This window comes from Ambystoma mexicanum, chromosome 11, assembly GCF_040938575.1.
Source record: "Ambystoma mexicanum isolate Mex_15411 chromosome 11, UKY_AmexF1_1, whole genome shotgun sequence".
NCBI classification, from domain to species: domain Eukaryota; kingdom Metazoa; phylum Chordata; class Amphibia; order Caudata; family Ambystomatidae; genus Ambystoma; species Ambystoma mexicanum.
In genome coordinates this window covers 941763836-941785535 of record NC_090934.1, presented here as the reverse complement: position 1 = coordinate 941785535, position 21700 = coordinate 941763836, and the positions used below count along the sequence as shown (strand labels likewise).

The 21700-nt window shown below is 45.2% G+C and overlaps 1 protein-coding gene across 1 annotated transcript in view; it reads left to right on the top strand.

Moving 5' to 3' along the window:
* The window catches only part of LOC138505078 (mucin-5B-like), a 2064041-nt gene that overhangs the window by 1961109 nt on the left and 81232 nt on the right, over positions 1–21700 (top strand). Inside the window, exon 36 of the mRNA XM_069625397.1 lies at positions 1246–1282. Coding sequence (XP_069481498.1) covers positions 1246–1282 — 37 coding nt within the window. The remainder of the gene's footprint in view (positions 1–1245; positions 1283–21700) is intronic.

Below are 21700 nucleotides of genomic sequence, written 5' to 3'. Positions count from 1 at the left end.
TTTTTGTATCACTTCCTCTCAATTGTTTTTAAGTGTACCCACAGTTTGGTTCCCCCTTATCTCTCTTCTTTACTTTCGTTCTATGTCCCCTCATGACCTTTGCAATCTCAGAATCTATTTCTTTTAACAGTTCCTTATCCAGCTTGTGCTTCGTCTCGTTTCCGCTCCTTTTCTCTTTTAGCTCCTAAGCACTGGACTGCCCGCCCTCTCTCACTTCTCTCCTCCTCATCTCTCCGTACTTTCCAAACTAATCTTAAACTCCACCTTCTTGCATCTCTAGTTCTTTAAAAGTAAAAACAAAATCTTCTATCTTTCTCTGTTGATGTAAATTTGTATTTATTTTTATCATTTTGATTGTTTGATTGTACTTTTTTTTTGATTCTTTTATTGTAGAGCGTCTTTGGCGAAAGGCGCTTTATAAATACAAATACATTCATGGCCTTGCCCCCCTACCTTGCTTACTGTATCTCTCTCTACTCTGCCTCTGAAACCATGCAATCTTCATCTGTCAATAACCTATCTGTCCCCCACTCTCATAAAGCTTCTCCCTCTCCTTCTCACTCCCACCACTCTTAAACGCTCTTCCAGCTTCCATCTTCCATCACACGAATCAACCAATGGCACTATCAAGACAGGATCAAACTCCACTTGGTAACCGGAGAAAGGACAGCCAAATCCCCAAGCTCTGTCTCCTCAAATAAAATGTCACGGTTTTCAATGTATCTATGCAATCCTGGTTAGAGTGCTAAACAGTTGAACCCACTGTACAAGGGAAGATCGGGATTCGTTTGCACACATTGCAAGTCTTTCATGCTATCTGGCTGGTTTTGTGCCCTCCCTTTGTGCGATCAGTCAAAAGCGGTGAGGACCTGTGTTAGATGGTGTGAAGAAGCAGAGTAACAGCTAGGGCCCAGTCCCTTGGGTAGTCCTGTGACAGCCAGCTAAGATTTAAAGGTCACTAGTTTCTCTGGTCTGGGATAGGGAAATATGACATTTGTAAAACTAATACTTTTCATTCACCGTAAAGGAAAGACGCAAAATAAATAAAAATGTGTATTGAGTATTGTGGTTGGGTGTTTTGCTGCATGCTTGCGTCAGCAATATTCAATGGTTTACCGGGCTGTGTTTGTCATTGGGGGTAGGGGGGTGTTAATAAAGACGTCTGCAAGAAAAATACATGAGTGCTGCATGTACATTTGAGCAATAGTGCATCTTTTCTGTCCTAATTTCCATTTTTCCTTTTAGGGCTCCCTGGATGTTTCAGAATGCTGTGCAAATTGCAGTAAGTAGTGCTTTCGATCATGGACAGATATATAATGCATTACCATTTCTCTAAATGTATGTGTTTTCCATTAGGTTCAGACACACAACAAAATTACCAAATTTGTATGGTGCACATTTTGTTAGCGCATATTTCCCAATTCTGCACTTATAAGTAGGATTTGTGGATTTGCAGGGGAGTTGGCTGTCTAGCCGATTTGCTACAAATTAATAATCAGAAATATCCACCATTTTCGGTCCCAAAGCTAGATATCTTGAGGGCAACTGTTAAAGGCCCCAACCTTGGGATACCAATTTGCACACTATGAACCACTTCAACCCATGTCAACGCTTCTTCAGGTCTCCCCTTTCCCCTACTATGTGTGTGTGCGTATGTATATATATATATATATATATATATATATATATATATATATAGAGCATTCCATATCATCAAGTGATCAAGAGCAGCAAATTATATGGTCAACCGATGTATGCAGCCCTTGGCTCACTGGAGTCTCCTCGCCCACTTCCTTCACTGGTCTGCACACGCGCAGAATGTGCAACGTACCCTCCTTCCTTGATGTCTACTTATGTGCAGGGCAAGATGCCTTTGACAAATCTGTTCATCCAGTGCAAATGCTCAGGTGTTATAATGATTTGTGCTAGTGCAATGGATTGGTTAGTCTACCTCGTACATGAAGTGTGGAATGTTTACAAGCCTCGACAGTGCTGTGTCATCTTGATTCTTTTGTGGTTATTGCACGTGTTGATTGTATGTGTCTCCAATTGTTAGGCAGAAACCTGTGCAGTTCCCTCTGGGACCACTGCAAAAGATTTAAGACTACAGGTGGTTGGCAGTAAACCCAATTGGTAGCAGTCTGTACCACCCAGGTTTACCTGGTAGCTGTGGCTGAGCAGTCAGACTTCTCTCAAGAAGAGTTAGGCAGAATACCGAGTATTCACAATAGGTCAAAAGAACACAGTAGAACAAGCAAACACTGACCACAGCTTGGTGTAAAAGAGATATAATTATTTATTTAAAAACACATCTAGTTAAACACACTGGCACTAATGTTAAACAGTTCAGAAACACGGTCACTAAAAGATATACACTCCCTTCAACGATTATTAGACAAGTCTTAAGTAAGGCAACACTTATTTTCAGACAGCGGTGAGCGCTTAATGAAGATGGCACTCTAATCAATCGGTTAAAAGGGAGAGAAACGCAGAGCAAATATAGAACACTTTCGGAAGAAAACAGTAGGAGAAGAAGGCAGGTTAAAACCGTAAAGTCAAAGTTAACAAGGCCGGACCCACTTAAGAGGCTCCGGTCGAAATGTGTCCAAGGTCACACGGTGAAAAGTGCCCAAAAGTCTTGCAATAGCTTCAGAAGGAGTTGGATCAACAGAAAGGGACCAGTTAGATGGTCAAGGCAGCCAGTCCAGTCCAGAAGGTTAAGGGATTATTGTTACCTTGTAGCAATCTTTAGAAAGAGAGGCCTGGCGGACATGGTACCTTAAAATGGTGAGAACGCTCCGGCCGCGGCAGTTGTTCGTGGCAGCGGGTGCAAGTTGGTGCTTCGTCCGGGGAAAGAGAGGATCTCGTCGGGGAGGAAAGCAGGAGTCCGTTGCACTGCCAGGGAAGAAACCAGCCGCAGAGTTCTCAATTAAAAGGAGCGGTCCTTTTATTCGCGGTCCAGGGGTCAGTGGCTATCCGGTTGCTGGGGTGCTTGGCACGGGCAATTCGACCACAAGACATCCTGGGATGCGAGAAAAGAAGGTAAACTGGTTGTGCCCACCAGTCAGGGGAAGAAGACTCTCCAGCAGGGAGATCTCCTCTGTCGTTTGGAAGTGGTGAGTCGGTTCAGCAGGGCTCCACCGGTGGTGTCGTCGTAGCAGGTCGGCTCAGCTTCTCCCTCGTTGGATTTTCAGGTCCTGTGGCGACTTCTGAAGTTCCAGTCCCAAAAGCCCTGCTTTTATGCAGCACACCCCCATTCACTCAGCCTAGCTGTCAATCAAACATGCTAAGTGGTGAGCCGGCCGGCTCACCACTTGTGCCAATCACACAAGAGTGCGACTTGAGTTGCCAAGGCAACTCAGTCCAGGGTGCCCTAAACCCCCTCCCACACCCCCTGTGGTACCCAGACAGAGTGGCACCACTTTTGGAGGCTTCTGTGGAGAAGCCACCAAAAAGTGGAACAAAGGGCTCGACCTTTGGTTTGGAGTTACAGAGGCGAACACAAACGCCATTTTAGAACCGAGTTCTGGCAGAAAATGCCAACCGGTGAATTAATATTAAATAAATAAACCACCGGTATGTTATGGCTATGTTAAAAAGTATTAGCCTCGAACAATGGGAAAATCCCATAGAGATATATTCGCGGTTGAATATAAAAAGTAGTATCCACTGTCACCAGCCAAAACTCAACGAGGGGGGACGGGACAGTGCCCCCTCGAATAACAGACCCAGGGGCAATCGAATTGTTCCTACCAGTACGTCCAAAATATGATGGTTTGTACTGGTTCTGTTAGTAATTTGGGACTAGTAAAGCCAATGGTGACTTTACATGCCCTGGGGGACAGTAGTCAGTCCCAGGGTATGGAGTCTATGGTGGGGGGTCACTATGACACCCCGGTGTTACTGCACGGAGGGTGCGGTGTAACACACATAGAAAAAACATATGAGACCCTATGGAGTAAAAGACCCCATAGCCCATGAAACACATTAACATTGAAAGGAACACCACAAATCATGTCCAAGAGTGGGAGAAAAAGAGTCTCACTCTTGGCAGGAGAAAAAAACAAACTCCAGAAATCCAGCAAAGCTGCTGGGGGACTCACTAGGTTAGGAAATTCAGCCTAAACATAGAATTCTCCCTAACACCAATCACCAAGGTTAAAGTTAGTAAATGGCTCATCCGGTTAAGACCATTGGGCATGCTTCGAGTTTTTCCACTGCAAGCACTGTGCAATTTGTCCTTATCAGATACATTAAATGAACATCGAAGCTAGTTGCAGTTCTTTCTGCTATATTTTAGTGTATATATATTTATATATTCACTCAAAAAAAACCTTAGTTAAGGTGCAGTTAAGTTGTGCGGATGTAACGCTACAAAACCCTTGAAATTCAGCGGATGTGGGAAGTCATGACCAGCTTAACTCTGCGCTTTCCTGTTTATCCTGTTGATGTCCCCCATAATGCCATTTTGTGTGTCATTGTTAATCCCTTCTCTTATAATATGTATGTGCTCATGGACTTTGCAACTGGAACGCACCGAGTTAAGATAGTCTTGACTTCACCTCCGCTGAATTTCAAGGTTTTTGTTGCATTAAATCTGCGCAACTTAACTGCATCTTAACTAAGGGTTTTCAGTGAATTTCAAGGGGATTTTTACAGGCCACTAACCACGGCCTTTGGCAGTGGCCATGGCTTTTGGCCATGTCCACTGTACATGTCCTCCCAATATGTTTTTTTTTTTTTGGACCGACTAGGTGGCCACAGGCTTTGGTGCGACCACTATACATGTCTTTCGAGCCCACTTGCCAGGACCTGCGGCCATACCCACTGTATATTTTAAAACACTACAGGGCACTAGCCATGGCCTTCAGCCATGTCCAGTGGCCATGTTCCCCCAATATGTTTCTTTTGGACCCATTAGGTGGCCACAGCCTTTGCTCGTGGCCCCTATACATGTCTTTCAAGCCCACTAGCCACGGGCCTTTGGTCCATGACCTTCAGCCATGTCCATTGGCCACGGCCTTTATCCGTGTTCACTGTACATGTTCCCCCAATGTATTTCTTTTGGACTCACTAGGTGGCCACACCCTTCAGCCTCAGCCACTATACATGTCTTTCGAGCCCACTTGCCAGGGCCTTCAGCCGTGCCCACTGTATATTTTAAAACACTACCGGGCCCTAGCCACGGCCAGTGGCCATGACCTTTGGGCCATGTCCACTGTGCATGTTCCCCCAATATGTTTCTTTTGGACCCACTCGGTGGCCACAGCTTTCCACTATACTTGTGTTTCGAGCCTGCTAGCCAGGGCCTTTGGCCCAGGCCAGTAAGCACAGCTTTTGGCCATGCCCATTGTATATTTTAAAACACTACCCGGAATTAGCCATGCCATTCAGCCTTTGCCAGTGGCCACAGCCTTTGGTCGTGTTCACTGTACATGTTCCCCCAATGTGTTTCTTTTGGACCCACTAGGTGACCACGGCCTTTGACCACGCCCCCTACTATACATGTCTTTTGAGCCCGAGCCCACTAGCCACAGCATTAGGCCCTGGCCAGTGAGCATGCCCAGTGTATATTTTAAACCACTACTGGGCACTAGCCATGGTACTCAGCCATAGCAAGGGGCCACAGCCTTAGCCATGTCCACTGTACATGTTACCCCAATAGGTTTCTTTTGGACCCACTAGTTGGCCACAGCCTTTGGTCATGGCCATTATACATGTCTTTTGAGCCCACTAGCCAGGGCATTCGGCCCTACCCAGTGAGCATGCCCAGTGTATATTTTAAACCACTACCAGGCACTAGCCATGACCTTCGGCCGTATTCACTGTACATGTTCCCCCAGTATGTTTCTTTTGGACACAGTAGTTGGCCACAGCCTTTGGCCGCTATCACTATACATGTCTTTCAAGCCCACTTTTTAGGACTTTCGATGGAACCCACTGTATATTTTAAACACTACCGGACACTAGCAATGTCCTTCAGCCATGGCCAGTGGTCACAGCCTTCGGCCGTGTCCACTGTGCATGTACCCCCAATATGTTTCTTTTGGACCTTCCAGGCCGTGGTCGCTATAAATGTGTTTTGAGTACACTAGCTAGGGCCTTAAGCCCAGGCCAGTGAGCAGGGCCTTCGGTTGTGTGCACTGTATATTTTAAAACACTACCAGGTACTTGTTATGCTCAACTGGCTCCCACACACCCACACCGGCGTCTATCGGAACTGGACAGCTGCGTTCTCCACCAATGTGGCGCGTAGGGCCGAGATGACGGACTGGACTGGCCCACCTACCTTCGTTTGCTTGGCCCGTAGGAATATTCTTCTGCAAATAGAGAAAGGGAATTAACCACCCGTGGAGTTGAGCGTAAATCCTCCACCCCCGCTGTTCTCCCCACAGATCGCCTTTGATGTCCCCTCTTATAGTCTCACCTGATGGTTTGAAAAGATGAGCGCTCCATCCTGCATTGAGCGCAGGGGGGCGTTGATAACCAGTTGCTTCACTGGCTCGAAGGAATTGGTGAGTTCCAGAACAATATTGACTCCGCGATTCCCGGCAAGACGCCGTGAGTATAAAGTTCGTAAGAGTTCAAATGCCTGACTTTCACTCTTGTCCGATTCCTTGGAGGTTGTAGCTTGACCCTAATGAAGAGTTCCTCCTGGCAACATGTAGTATTCTGGTAAGGATTTGTATTTTCCAACACAGTTCGATCAAATAATGTCAATATGTAACCTGTTGCTTTCTCCCTTATTCAGGCGCTGAGAGAAAGTATGAAGTCTTGGGGTATAATACCTCCGGCGGTAAAATCAGGTAAGTCTGCTGTGGTGAGGAGTGTTCCCCTTGTTAGTCCCTTTGTTTCACCTTGCTGTCCTTTTGTTTCCCCTTAGGGCCGGGGTTCGGCGAAGATGCAGTGGAAGCTGCGCCGACCCGTGAAGAGGAATAGTACCCCCGGTGGTAAAATCAGGTAAGTCAATGGGGGGTAACTAATATTCCTCTGTGTATTCCCTTGGCTCACCTTGCTGTTCTTGTCTTCTCCTTAGGTGCCGGAGTGCGGCGGGAACATGCAGGAGGATGCGGTGGAATGTGAAGATGCTGCGAAGGCCGGTGAGTTCAGCGCGGCGCTGCAGCAGGCGAGGCGACGCGCATAAAATAACTTCTTTCTTCCAGCTCGAAGCAGCGATGGATCGGGAATTCAGGTAAGGATTAAAGGTATTGCTCTTGTTCTAATCTTTTCTCCTTCTTTCTCCCTTTTTCTAGGAGCTCCAAACTCGAGGCGGGCGTGGCAGAAGGCTGGATGCAGACTTGCAGGCACGGTGAGCGTTACGCTGTTGGATGCAGAATAACGCGAAGCGTGTGCTGCTCTTCTGGCGTGGTTTAAATAGCATCCAAAGTAGTCCCAGGTAAGTATTCCTCCCCAGCCCCGCCCGAGTAAAAAATAGTCCCTAAGTAAAGTAGTCCCTTCTAAGCCTCTTTTGCCTTGGAGCTCTTGCAGCATGGTCTGCATCAGGTAAGTTTGCAGCATGGTCTGCATCAGGTAAGTTTTAATCTATGAGCCTGGCGCCTATGGTGCCAGATCTGACTCTCCATATGAGCCTGGCATCATAGGCGCCAGGACTGGACCCAAATAGCCCCTAGCAGGGGTTGTTGGACTTGCTTAGGATAACTTGATGTCTGCTTCTGGGGTTGCTGGACGTGGTCTGGGTCCCCGGGGGTAGGCATCATGACAGCACTAGCCATAGCGTTCAGCCATGGTCAGTGGACACAGCCTTTGGCCGTGTTCACTGTACATGTTCCCTCAATGTGTTTCTTTTGTATTCACTAGGTGGCCACGCCCTTCGGCTCTGGCCACTATTTGTATTTGTATTTTATTTTATTTATAAAGCGCCTTACGCCAAAGCGCTGAACATCAAAACAACATGATACATAAAACAATAACAGTGGAAGCAACAAACAATAATGAATCAGTCCAACAAAACAGTGAGAAGAGCAATTAAACTGGAGGGAAGAGAGGAAGCTTAGCAGTAGAACTGAGAGGGAGAGGGAGGGGGAAGAGGAGAAGAGGGAGGGAAGGGAAGGGGAAAAGGATGAGAGTGGGGAGGAGGGAGAGAGGAAGGAGATGATCAAGGGGAGAGAGGAAGGAAGGAGGGGGCAGGAGGGGGAAGGGGTTTCATGGCGGAGAATGGAGAAGGAGAGATTTAAGGGATGTGCGGAATGCGGAGAAGGAAGGAATAGAGCGGATAGAGAGAGGTAAGGAGTTCCAGTGCAGGGGGGCAAGGAGCTGGAAGGAATGGTAGCGGGAGGGGCACAAGGGGATGGAGGGACAGTGAGAAGGAAGTGGTCAGCAGAACGAAGGGAGCGGGAGGGAGTGTAGAAAGAGAGGAGAGAAGAGAGATAAGGGGGAGCAAGATCATGGAGAGATTTAAAGACTAGGAAGAGGAAGTGAAATTTAAGTTGGGAGTGAAAAGGGAGCCAGCCAAGGGAGGAAAGGGAAGCAGAGATGGAGTCACAGGAGGAGAGGAGACAGGGTACGGACAGCAGAATGGTAGATAGATTTGAGGGGGGCGAGATGGGAATTAGGTAGTCCAAAGAGTAAGGAGGAGCAGTAGAAGAGGCGAGAGAAGATAAGGGAGGAGATTAGAAGTTTAGTAGTATGGAAGGTGAGTGAGGGGCGGACTTTGCGAATGTTAAAGAGGTTGATGCGACAGGATCGAGAGGTGAGAGAGATGTGGTGGGAAAAAGAGAGAGAGGAGTCAAAGGGAATTCCTAAATTGCGAGCGTGGGCAGAGATAAGGAGATTAGAAGGAGGAAAGTGAATGAAAGGTGGAGGAGGGGGGGAATAGAGTTGGAGGGGAAGAATAAGACTTGGGTCTTGTCAGTGTTGAGAGAGAGAACCCGGGAGGACATCCAGTTTTTTATAGCGGAAAGACAGGAAGAGAGTTTTAGGTGGAGGTCGGGAGAGAAGGAAGAGAAGGAAAGGAAGAGCTGAGTATCATCAGCATAGAAATGGTGGGAAATGCCGAACGAGGAGATAACAGGGGCAAGGTGACCACAGCGTTTGGCCGTGTTCACTGTACATGTCACCCCAATGTGTTCTTTTGGACTCACTAGATGGCCACGCCCTTTGGTCGTGGCCACTATATATATATTTATTTCGAGCACAGTAGCCAAGGACTTTGGCCCTGGCCAGTGAGCACGTGCCCACTGTATATTTTAAACACTACCGAGCCACTAGCAATTTCCACTGTGCATGTTGCCCGAATATGTTTCTTTTGGACCCACTAGGTGTCAGGGCCTTTGGCCATGGGCAGTGATCACGGCCTTCTCCGTGCCCGCTGTATATTTTAAAACACTACCGGGCCACTAGCCATAGCCTTCGGCCATGGCCAGTGGCTGTGGTTTTCGGTTGGCTTTTTCATTTCTGGAAAGCCACTCTTGTGCAAAGCACCATGGGAGATATAGCTATAATTCTGGGGCAATGGGGCACCCCATTCTCTGTCAAATATTTGAACAACTGCTGGACGGAATAACCCCAGACCCTCGGAAATTGATTCAACAGGTGTTTCGTACCTTGTCCAATTCCTTCCAGCGATTGTGGCTGGATTTTTTTTCTCTATGGGAAAATGAATGGGGAGTAGGCGGAAACAGCATTTTTTTACTATATTAACACATTTTTTTATTTTATGCAAATAAAATTGAACATTTTATAGGACAACATGAATTTAGCTCAAAAGGTAAAAATACAAAAAGCATAAGAGACTCTACAATACCCTCTATTTCAGGAATGCACAAACATGCTTATTTCATATTATATATTGGTATTGTTGTTTGGGGTACAACCGCTCACCCATCTTAGCACACGCTGCTAACAGCACCTTATATTATTCTTCCACCAATATTTCATGCCGTGGTTAGACCTGCGTTATATTTTCCCCCAACTGTTTTTCTCCTATACCTTCCACCAAGATATAAATATGGGCTCTAGACTGAATATTCCTTTCTCAGAGACCCCCCTCCATAGGCCTTGAAGCAGTGAAAAGGAGATGTACTTCAGGAGAGATCAGATAAGCAGCTTTTTTTTAGGCCATACCAGCTAGTCCTTAAGAGAAATAAAGTTTGTTAAATACATTAGCAGTAATGAGAGCTGCAAACTCTACTGCTAATTTAAAAAGAGTGGATAAGGCAAACTGCGTCAACAAGCAGAAAATCCTTGACTGTTTGGATGACCGGCGTCTTGAGACTGAGAGCATGGTTGGGAAGGAGAGTCAATGTCTGAATATTCTATTAGTCCCTGAGTAGATATTGTTCACTGGTGATGGTGGATAGTAAAAAGCATATGCCTTCAAAGGGCTAATTTTTCTTCTGGCCTAATGTAAGAAGCATGTATGAAAAGCATGCATAATATATTTTATGCATGGATTTTACAATCTTCCATATTTTAATTGATATGGATGGTGGACCTGAGGTGCTGAATGGAATTACCACTTCCACCAGCACCAGACCCAGACAATCTTCAGAGATCAATCCAACAGACCCTGCAGAGCAGCCCAGAACAACAAATTACTGCAACCAAAATACAAACGAAATAAAGCTGGTGGCTCCAGCTTTCCCACCTTTGCAGCAAAGCAGAGGAACTTGCTCCCCCTTCCCTGAGAGCTGAGAATTTGTACTGGGCCTTAAGGAAAGCTCTAAAGACTTTGTTGTTTGCATAACCAGGCAGGGTTACCCCATAACTGCTCCTCGCTCTTATGGTCCTGCTGATTGTCTTTTTTCTCCCTTTTTATCTGTAATGTGTGTAACTGGCTTGTAACAGCGCCTTGATGCCCTCGGGTCTAGTGCACTTTATAAGTGAAATATATAAATACATATATGCATTACTGCCAGCATCTGATTTTTATGCTGTTGGTAAAGCATTGGACCTCTATGGAATCCATTGTAAATGTTGCCTCTTGCATAAATGGCAGGCAGCCTTTACACAATAAGCATTACAAAATGAAAAAAGAAGGTGTTAAGGAGATAGAGGGGATCTCTTTGTATGTAAGGGCAAGGTAATAGGTCTCCTGGGGGCAAAATACACTTTGATGAAAATGGCTTCCAAAGACTTCAGGCTTAGGTCCCAAGAGGATTCCCGATTTATCTATCTCTTGCTCCTCTCTGTTCCAGGCCGGTAAAGAACTAGTGAGTTTGAAAGCAGCAGTAGTCAGTGAAAACTCAGTGAAATCCTTCGCATAATTTGAAATGTGGTGAACCTTTCATACAATTTATGTACTAGGGTGGTCAAACTCTGTACTGTACATAACACATTTTCTTTCAAAGCCCTCTATCACAACAATGTATTAAGAGCTTTGGGGTCAAGCAGCTGCTTGAGCACCCCTTCAAGAGTCCTTTCTCAGGAACAGCAGAGCAGTGAAGCACTGATTCTGGAGCTATGAAGACTAAACAAGTTTCTACTCAATGGGCTTTTAAAAAGGGTTGCTTTGCGATCCTTAGCCAGCAAACATTCAACAGGAAGGTCACATTGCTAAGTCAGACCTGCTGGATGCTTGCTTCTACATGCTAGAAAGAGCTTTGTTTCAAGGTCAGAGGTTTCACCAAATGGCTAGCAGCACAGCTAGCACGCCCTCAGGCCAGGGTTTAACATATACCCATGCACGGATGACTGGTTAGTGAAAGGTCATCAACATCAGATGCCACCACTGCTCTACAGGACATGATCATTTTCCTTCATCATCTGTGTTTTTCCTTGAATTGAGAAAACATTAGCACAGCTGGGCGGGGTACGATGGAGAAATCATCGACCCATTGGCCATAAACCTGTACTTCGTTCAGGGCTAGTGCCTTGTGTTACAGAGAAAGATACATAGACTTCTTCTCGGGACCTTACGCTGTGATCAGTCAGTTACCAGCCTCCAGAAAATACCCAATTCCTACTGCTTAACTTTATATGTGACTGCAATAGGAGTACTAACTGCACCATTGGAAACAGCACAATCCCGATTTGTGGACGATATGACCATGCTCCATGTTATAGGCTGAAGGGTGAGTCTGGGAAGACCATGGCAGCCAGATGCCACCACCTGCTTTGTGATGCAGGCACCCAAATAGGCAAACTGAGAATCCCCTGTGCTGACCAAACTATCACCAGCCTTAAGAACATTGCACACCCAGAGAAACCCAGTAGACCCCAAAAGAGGACATTACAATACCCTGAAAGAGGTGATGACGCCAAAACAGCGAACTTCTTGTGTAGAAGCATGGGCCCGAATTATTCAGTAGACGCATGACATCTAGTAAGTGGTGAGAGGAGGATTACCACAGCAGGAAGACAAACACCAGGGGAAAACGATGCACCTAAGTACCCCTGAAGCATTTCCTCACAGAAATCAGGCAAAATCCCTCCAGCCATAACTCATAGTGGCTCCAGCAGGCAGAACATAGTGTTTGAATCCATTGCCATGAAAACTCATTGTTCAGGCATGATTGACGTTGGCACCTTTCGAGAGCTGTACTAATATTCATGACACTAACATGCATGACAATATGAGTATTCTACCACTGATATAACTGTCCCTCACGTTCAATGTAACCCAGGAAACACAAACCGGCACAAAACGCTTCCACGGGGAAATTGCTTTGTGGAGCTTTCCTATGGAGCACCAAACGGAGAGTCCTGCAGTCTCAAAAAAGCCACTATTCACTGTCGGTCTGATTAGCACATTGGCTGATATAGGACTTCTTTTGTGTAATTATTTACCAACACACCGAAAGGGAAATCTACTTGATTTAATGTTTTCCTGTGAGAAAGACTAGGTGGTAGTATCTACTCCATTGCAGGTTCTTTGGTCTGATCATTTTGTACTACCCTACACCATTTTCTGTACTACCCCTATTGGCTGCACACCTAATATTTTCTGCCAACGGCGGCACTGAAGGAAGGTCTCTCCTACTGGTGTTGTTACACTCATTGTGGATTGTACCAGTGATTTCACTGCCAAAGAGAAGCAGGATCCATGTAATGCTCTGCTGAATGCAATGACAGAGGTAGCAAATGCTATTGCACCAATTAAGGCCATTAACATTTGAACTAAGCCTTTGGCTCCTTGGTTCAATGATGAGCTAAGGAGGATGAAGCAACTATGTCGCCAATTGGAACGCAAATGAAGAAAAGATTATGACCTAGACTCTAAGCTTAATTATAAGCAGTCGATGCTTCAGTATCAGGAAGCCATCCGAGCCACCAAATCTCAACATTTTTCGGAGCTTCCTGCTCTGCACGAGAACTCTTCAAAGTAGCAAAAAAGCTCTCATCTGTTACTCCTTCTATCGACCCTCTGCGATTACAAGCGCAGTGTGATCATCTTATTAGTTATTTTTTTGATGAAAAGATCCAGAGAATCTGCCAATCTATTGCGGGTAATGAGGACGATGAACCTGAAGATAGGTTCTGGAAGCAGCCAGGAAATGAAATAATGTTCCCTGGGCTGGACCAGTTTGAGTTTGTAACAGATGATATGATCAGAGCGGCCCTTCAGAGGTTGAATTTGTCCTCAACCGCAAACTTGATTCCTCTCTGGGTGCTTCAGTCCCTACCGGCTGAGGTTATCCCACTTTTTACTGCAGCACTGCAGACTTCTTTCCCTCTGGGCTTTGATTCCGAGGCCTTGGAACACGCACGTGTTTCTCATTAACTGATAAAGCTTCAGCTTGATCCAGCCTTGGCCTCTAACTGTTGGCCAATCTCACTTTTATCTTGCATCATGAAACTTATGGATGCTATTGTCACCCCACAACTTTCGCGTTTTTTAGAATCTCGAGCCTTGTTACATCCGTTTCAATCATGCTTTCGCCCCACGAGGTACAGAATCGGTAATGATTTGTGTCTTGGACGATCTGGCATGCCTCTAAGACTGCAGGGAGGTTGAAGTTTTGATTTTGTTCAACCTTTGCGTAGCCTTCATTACTATTGACCATTGTATTCTGCTGAAGGGTCTGGAGAGGATAGGAATTTCTGCGGCACCACTTGCCTGGTTTATATCTTTTCTTTCGAAGCGCACGCAGACTGTATAGTTATTTCTATTCAATCTTCTCCAAGGTCTGTTACCTGTGGGGTCCCCGTTGCTTTTTAATCAATACATATGTCCTTTGGCAGACGCAATTCAGGAGCACAAGGCAAGGTTCTATACCTATGCTGATGATACATTTTACTTTCCTGGCTAGATTCCACAGAAAATGATCCCCTGTCCCGACTGAGGAACTGCCTTACAGCATTGGGGGACTAGGTGGTCAAGAACTGGCTTAAGTTGAATGGTGCGAAGACCAAGATCATGGTGACAGGCGCCGCTGAATCGAAGGCAGCCTGAACCACTGACTTTTGGCCAGATTCTCTTGGCGCATATCCAGCCACTGTCAATTCTGTTAAAAGTCTTGGTGTCAAAGTTCAGTCCTCAGGCTTTCGGGAACTGCAAATTGCATCAGTATGCAACTCCAGGTTCGTAAAGCTTAAAGTTTTGAGGAAGACGCTGCCATTCCTATCTTCTGAGTCTCGAGCAAAGGGGGTTGCAGCCTCGAATCTTGGGTCTATTGATTACTGCAACGGAATCTATCTTGGACTATCAGCTTTCTTGAGCTAAAGACTCCAGCTTCTCCAGAATGCTGCAGCTCTGCTGGCTCGTGGAGCTGGTTGAATGTTCCATTCCCAAGATCTTCATCAACTGCACTGGGTTCCTGTGTGTAGTCGTATTGAGTTTTAAACTTTCTGTATTACTCATCAGGCCTTTTATCAGCTGGGTCCTGAGTATCTGCAGATGAAACGTACCCCTTACACTACGTCAAGGCGGCTAGGTTCGGAGTCTCAGAAACTATTGATGGTCCGGCACTTTCAAAAAGCATGCGTGGATGGTTGTGCCTTCTCCACCCTCGATCCCGGTATGTGGCATTCACTACCAAATCATCTGAGAAGCATTAATGATCATTTAGCATTTAGAAAAGCCTCAAGACATATATTTTTTAGTTTCTGCCCATGATTTGAAGACTCTCTGAGTGGATTTTCCCACAGGCTGTTTCTTTGAGCAGCTAGATGCCTTATGGCCGTAGTGTTGTGCTTTATAAATGCTCATACATTACATCACACCCTCATTTGCAAGCCTAGAGCCACAATGCAGATGCCAGCAGCAAGCACCCACAGCACACGTTACAGCTGGAGCACTAGGAGCCTCAAGACTGACCTACAGTAGCACAGTGAGGAATGGAGAACAAAGGTGACAAATAACCATTATGAGGGCTCCCTCTGCAGCCCTGAACACAGCTGTCGAAATGAGGCAGGATTAGTAGAGGCAATCAAATTCATACACAATGTACCAATATCCATGCTTAGCTTGGAGATGGAAACATCCAATCACAGTTCGTCTACCGCAGGTCACACGGAGGGGCCCATACAAGTAGAATAATTCCCAGTGTGCAACAGTGGGTGTTGGAGGCAGAATGTGAAAATCGAAGTAGAAGAGAGAGGCAACGGATTAGTGAGGCAAGGAGGTGGTGAAGCAGAGTGAGGCAGAGGCGCTCAACCAGGAGGAGAGAGAACACAGAAGTGGTGAGTCAGAACGAGGAGGAGGAGGGAGAGCAGAGGGGAGAGAGTGTGCAGAAGGTTGGAAACATCAGGAAAAAGTGGAGCAAAACGAGGAGGAGTAGAGAGAAAGAGCAGGGGAGTTTGGAAAAGATCAGGAGGCGGTGGAGAGAACAAGGTGGCTGAGGGGAAGCAAAGTGGCAGAAAGAGAGTACAAGATATGGAAACACCAGGAGGTGCTGGGGAAAAATGATGAGGAGGGCCAGGAGGAGAGAAAGAGAATGCAGGAAGTTGGAGAAGGCCAGGGGGTGATGAAACAACATGAGGAAGAGCAGAAGAAGTTGAAAGTGAGTAAGCGAGTGGGGAGGAAAAAAGCAGCATATTGCATGGTGGAGGACAACACTTGTTTAGAAAGAAGAAAGGAGGGTGCAGCTACCAACCAGGTGGTGATCAGAAAATCCCAGAGGGGAAGGGAAGAGGGTCTGAACATTGGAGGGAATCGAGGAGGAAAAGGAGGAGAGCAAGACAGTGCACATTGGTTGGCCCACCCAATTTGTAGGATGCCTACCACCTTAGTGCTGGTCTAGGCCGTGGCAAAATTTGCTGAGAGCACCATGGGGTCAGAGGTTTTCTATTCCTGGGCATATAGGTGTCTGGTCCAGCATTGTTAAAGCCTATAACCTCGCAAACTCAAGGTGGTGGCATCTTCTACCAAGGAAAGTGACATCCTGTAAAGTACAGTGAAGAAGCTAGCTATGTGACAAGTTAAGAAAAAAGTGTTGGCGTACTTACAACCCTAAAGACTAGGAATTACTTTTTTTATCTGCCACCTGTCAGAGCCAAAGTGAACAGAGGGGTGGACTGTTGTATTATGGTCCTTAAGCAAGTTGGAATGGCTCACTGTTGTATTCTTTGTTAGCCATCATCTTCTTTTCAGTCTACCCTAAACCTTTGGCACGTTTACTTTGTAAAATAAACCTGTTTGAGTTTTATCATCAGGCTTTAAGTTGCCTAGACCTCCCACAGCCAAGACAAAGGGTATTGGTACTTCTAACTATTAGTCATTTTGGGATAGAGGAGAACTACCATATTTCCTTCTTTAATATCCCGGCGATGCATTGCTTTCTGCCAGATTTAAAGATTAAATTCCATACGTAAGGCCCCCTACAGTAAGAAAATGTTGAAATCCTACAAACAGCACCTTTGGATGCTTTTTCAAATGTGCAATTTGAGGTTCCCAATTTTAAAGGTGGTGTTGTGGTGACCATTCCATCAACCAGGAAAGTGTGCAAAATTCATGAATTATTAGCTGACAAACATCATTGTGGTATTTCACAGAAACAATTATGTTCTCAGAAAACACCCTTTGTTTCCATCAAAAGTATTTTCTGGTTTCCACCTCATCCAATAACTAATTTGCTAACTTTCTTCTCCAATGAATGTATGTCTGTCGAACATGCATTTTAGCCATGTGATGTACAACAAAGTACTTGATATCAGCTGGATAAATATTAAGTAAAGAGTGTTAATTCTAGCCTTGTAAATTCCAGACAATATGGACTGACGTTTTTCTAGATTAAATATGTTAGCTGCGTAAAAATACTACCTTATCAGAAAATTAACAAAGCCCTTCCAGATTTACGAAGAGCTCCTTTGACCGGTGGTAAAATAGTGATACTTTCAATAAATGTGCCTTCTGCAATCTAACTTTTTCTGTGTCATATCAGTTATCATTGCTATAGAATGTATCCAATGCTTATGAATCTGGGATAGGGATGTTTACTTATTTGTAATGTAAGGGTAGCACAGTATCACAAGTATGACACTGCCACAAAAGATGCAATTTGTAAAACCTTTATTCAATTTTCGGGGTCTGGAAAAACTCTTACTTTGCCGTATAGCTAGGATGGGAGTAGTCTCTACAATCAAATGATAAATAAAACAGTCCTAGTTGAGACAGTCAAATCAAAATGGTATATACTAACAACACCTAATGCCTGCCCTATCTCTTGTACATTAAGTGTGTAAAGGAGAGTATGTATGCAAAGGAAAATCAGTGGTATAATATAAAGAATAAATGTGGCTGAGTCAGCTCTCCTCCCCATCTTGGACAGCACGGAATAAGGCGGTCCCTGTAGTCAGGATGACACTCTGGCTCAGGTTCTGAAAATAAAGGCAGTTCAAAACGTGGATCAAGACCCGCCTGGCCTGCCACGTTATGTCTCTCTTTCCAGCTTTTAAAACACAGTTCAAAAGTCCACACCAGTCTCCCTCAGTAGGGCTCGGACCGTTCAAAGCGCAAAGTTCACGTAGGCCTCCCTTAGTCGGGCTCAGACCTTTCAAAGCCCAAAGTTCAGATAGGCTCAGACCTTTCAAACACAACACTTGCAGGGATTCCCTTCCACAAGTTTAATTCACATCCTTTAGGGGTTCCCCTGCCTTAAATTATCACACTTCTGGCCTCCCTAAATCGGGCTCAGACATTTTTCTGATGTTGAACCCTAGAAATAAATGGCAACACGTTTTTTTAAATGTGTTGGGTTATTTTGTTTCTCATGGGGAAGGTTTCTGGGTACTTGGTAGCATAATCAATGATTACGAGAACATGTTTATTACCTATTTTAGACGTTTCCATCGGTCCAATGATATCCATCCCGATTTTAGAGAAAGGGAATTCTATTATTAGTAATGGGTTTAGATGTGCAGGTAAGGGAATATTTGAGCTGTTTTTTTGGCATGTAGCACATGTCTGAATGAAGTTCTTTATGTCAGCATGGATACCTGGCCAATAGAATTTCCCATTGATGTGCGCCTGGGTTTTAGATTGTCCCAGGTGTCCCCCTATCAAATGAGAGTGTGCAATCTCTAGCATGATCTTACAATGGGTGTTGGGTATTACTAACTGAGTCTTACTTCCAGCTTCTATATAGTAATCCCTGTTTCAGGAAGCAAAGGGGAGTCCTCTTTTCGTGTCCTTCTCCCTCAGGAATCACTTGTAAGAAAGCCTCTGTGAGTACAGGATCATTTTGCTGGGCGAAGGCTAGATCGGGAAGGATGGTAGGTTCCTATTCCCTTTTAGCTTTGGTGATACGTATCTCATCGGCCTATCCAAAGCCTAAGTTACCTCACTCAGTTTCCACTGGTTCAATTTCTTCCTCAAAACGGGGAAATAGAGCTTTCTCAAGAATTCCCTGTGCACTTTCATCTGCAGGGTGTATTTCAAATGGGGCTTTTCCATGGTTCTGTAGGAGAACCTTAATGTCTCCCCGAAAGTCTGGATCTATAACGCCTGCTAGCACATCTAAACCAAACTTCCAGGGTAGGCCATATTTTGGGGCCAATCTTTTATAACAACCCGCAGGGGGTATTAGGACTAAGTCAGTGGGAATCATCCCTCTTTTCCCGGGATGGATAGTGGCTTCTCTGCTACTACAAATGTCAAAGCCTATGGACTCTTTTGTGGCGGTAGACGGGTCTGAGGCTCTGTGACTACGTTTCTGGAATTTTAGGGTTCCCCAATTTGTCTCAATAGAGTCGTATCCCATTACTGACACCAAATATAAGGGTGGCATGCTATCACAAGTATGACACTGACACAAAAGACACAATTTGTAAAACCTTTAGTCAGTTTTCAGGGTTTGGACAATCTCCTACTTTGCCCTATAGCTAGGATGGGAGAAGTCTCTACCATCAAATGATAAATAAAACATTCCTAGTTGAGTTAGTCAAATCAAAATGCCCTATACTAACAAACCCTAATGCCTGCACTATCCCTTGTACAAAAAGTGTGTGAAGGAGAGTATGTATGCAAAGGAAAATCAGTGTTAGAATATAAAGAATAAATGTGGCTGAATCAGCTCTCTTCCCCATGTTGGACAGCACGGAGTAAGGTGGTCCCTGTAGACAGGATGACACACTATGGCTCAGGTTTTCAAAAGTAAAAGCAGTTCAAACCGTGGATCAAGGCCTGCCTGGCCTTCCACGTTAAAGTCTCTCTTTCCAGCTTTCAAAACACAGTTCAACAAACGTTCACACCGGTCTCCCTCAGTCAGAATCGGACCATTCAAAGCACAACGTTCAGCTACGTCTCCCTCAGTCAGGCTCTGACCTTTCAAACACATTACTTGCAGGTATTCCCTTCCACAAGCTTAATTCACATCCTTTAGGGGTTGCCTTCCCCTAACCTATCACACTTCTGCCTCCCTCAGCCGGGCTCAGACCTTTTCCTAATGTTGAAGACTTTCAAATGTGCCTGGCTTTTACTATAGACCTCAGCAGGCCCACTTCAACTTTCCCTTTAGCTCACATGCTTGTGTTATTTGCCCCAGTGTTTCTTGGTCTTGGTATTTCGATGTCAAGACCACAAAAGTTCAAAATTCACTTTTTCACTACCGCCCTTTCTGTCAGGGTTAATTTCAGTCACTTTGCTTTTCATAGTGCATTCACTTTATCGCATCATAACAAAACAAGACTTTCGAGTGGGCTACTTCGTTTTGCCGGACCACTCTGCTACTCAGTATCGCTTGTTTGACAACTGTCAGTAATTCAAAGTTCTCCACAGGTCTACCTTTGCGTCTCATCCACCCGCATGCAGCCTTTAATAGTGCGATACACTGTTGCAACTTCAATCTTTCCTTAACACACAATGTTCTTTCATGTCACTTGCCAACTCACCGGCTGTGTGTAATTCTTTCTTGTCTTTGTCATTTGTAATTCGCAAGTCAAGGTTAATGCCACAGGGTTGGCCTCGACTCCCCAACTCTGCCATTCACCCAGGAGGGTCGCTTGAATCTTTGAAACACAATGCAGTCTTCTTGTCTGGGAGTTGCACTTCTCTGTGCATCTTTCGCTGCCTTTTGGAGGCAATGACTTCCTGCAGGAGGCTCCTGGTGTTCTACCCTTTTTTCTCTGTCCCTCATTCCGTCGCTCTGCTCCAGTAGGTTAATCTTTGCCCCAGAAGTTCTGGTATTGCTCGTGTTCCACCTTGCTCAGAGTGTATCTCTATGATCCACCTTTTATCCATGTGAGGAGAGCTAAGTGGTATCAGATGGTCAAGTGCCTCACTTTGCCTGACCCTGATTAGCGGGACATGTCCTATAAGATATGTAAGGGTCAGCCTCTTTACTCTGTCGCCCTCTTCCTCTGCCCAGTGTTTGTGAAGAAAAGGGGTCGCCTCACCCCCAGCCCCTGAAGACCTCTCACCCAGGTGATCCTCTCGCACTGGTCCACCTGCAGGGTCTGGATCCAAAGGTGATGGCTGTGCCATGGCCACCTGATAGAGAGACCCCCGGGGACTAGCAGGTGAGACACCCTTTGGTTTCTCAAAGTAAAAATAGTTCTTCATTCACATATTTTACCTAGGTTCGTAAGTGACCCTTCCTTCCACACTTTATGCAAAGGCACAGTTTGCACAGATGTGCAGGAAAAGGAAGCTTCCTACGTGCTGAGCTTCCTGGGAATATACAAAACCAACTGCCTTTAGGAAAATGTAGAGTTACTGTCCTTTTCTCAAAGACGTCCAAAGAAAGATGTTCTTTTCTTGTCTGATAATCAGTCAAAATAAGTGTTTAGAATTTGTAAAAATGTTTTCCCATAAAAAATATGGACTCCTGCCTGGCAGGAGCCAGCTCACACCGCCGAGCTTTCAATATAGGGACACATTTATCTACTGCATTTTCTTGCTGAAATCACATTTATTTCTCATTTTGCTGTACTGGACGATGGAACATTCTGTTCATTTCACTCAAGATGTCATCAGCCTTTGTCTGTTGAAATGTGTTGTTAGGATACATAGAGTCCTCTTTCCGGAAGGTTGTGTCCATTGGACTATGTTTGCAGATAGCTTTATTCCCCATTGTCTTTTGGCCATCCTAGCCCTCTTGACATCCTAGAAGGTGGAATAATGTTTAGGTGCTGCCACATGCAGATAATCAGTCATATAAAATGCTTCTTTTCTTAGAGGTTTGATTGGGGTCTATTCAGGGTAGCTAAGGGTTTTATCTCAATGATGGGACTGTACCTTTTGGTAAACACCTGATTCCACCCGCAAGCCGAACAGATTTCTGACTGGTCACTATTTCGTCAGCTTCTTTTTTGGGGTGACCTCCCTAGAGATTCTTGCCATAATGTTGCATGAATCCTTTGA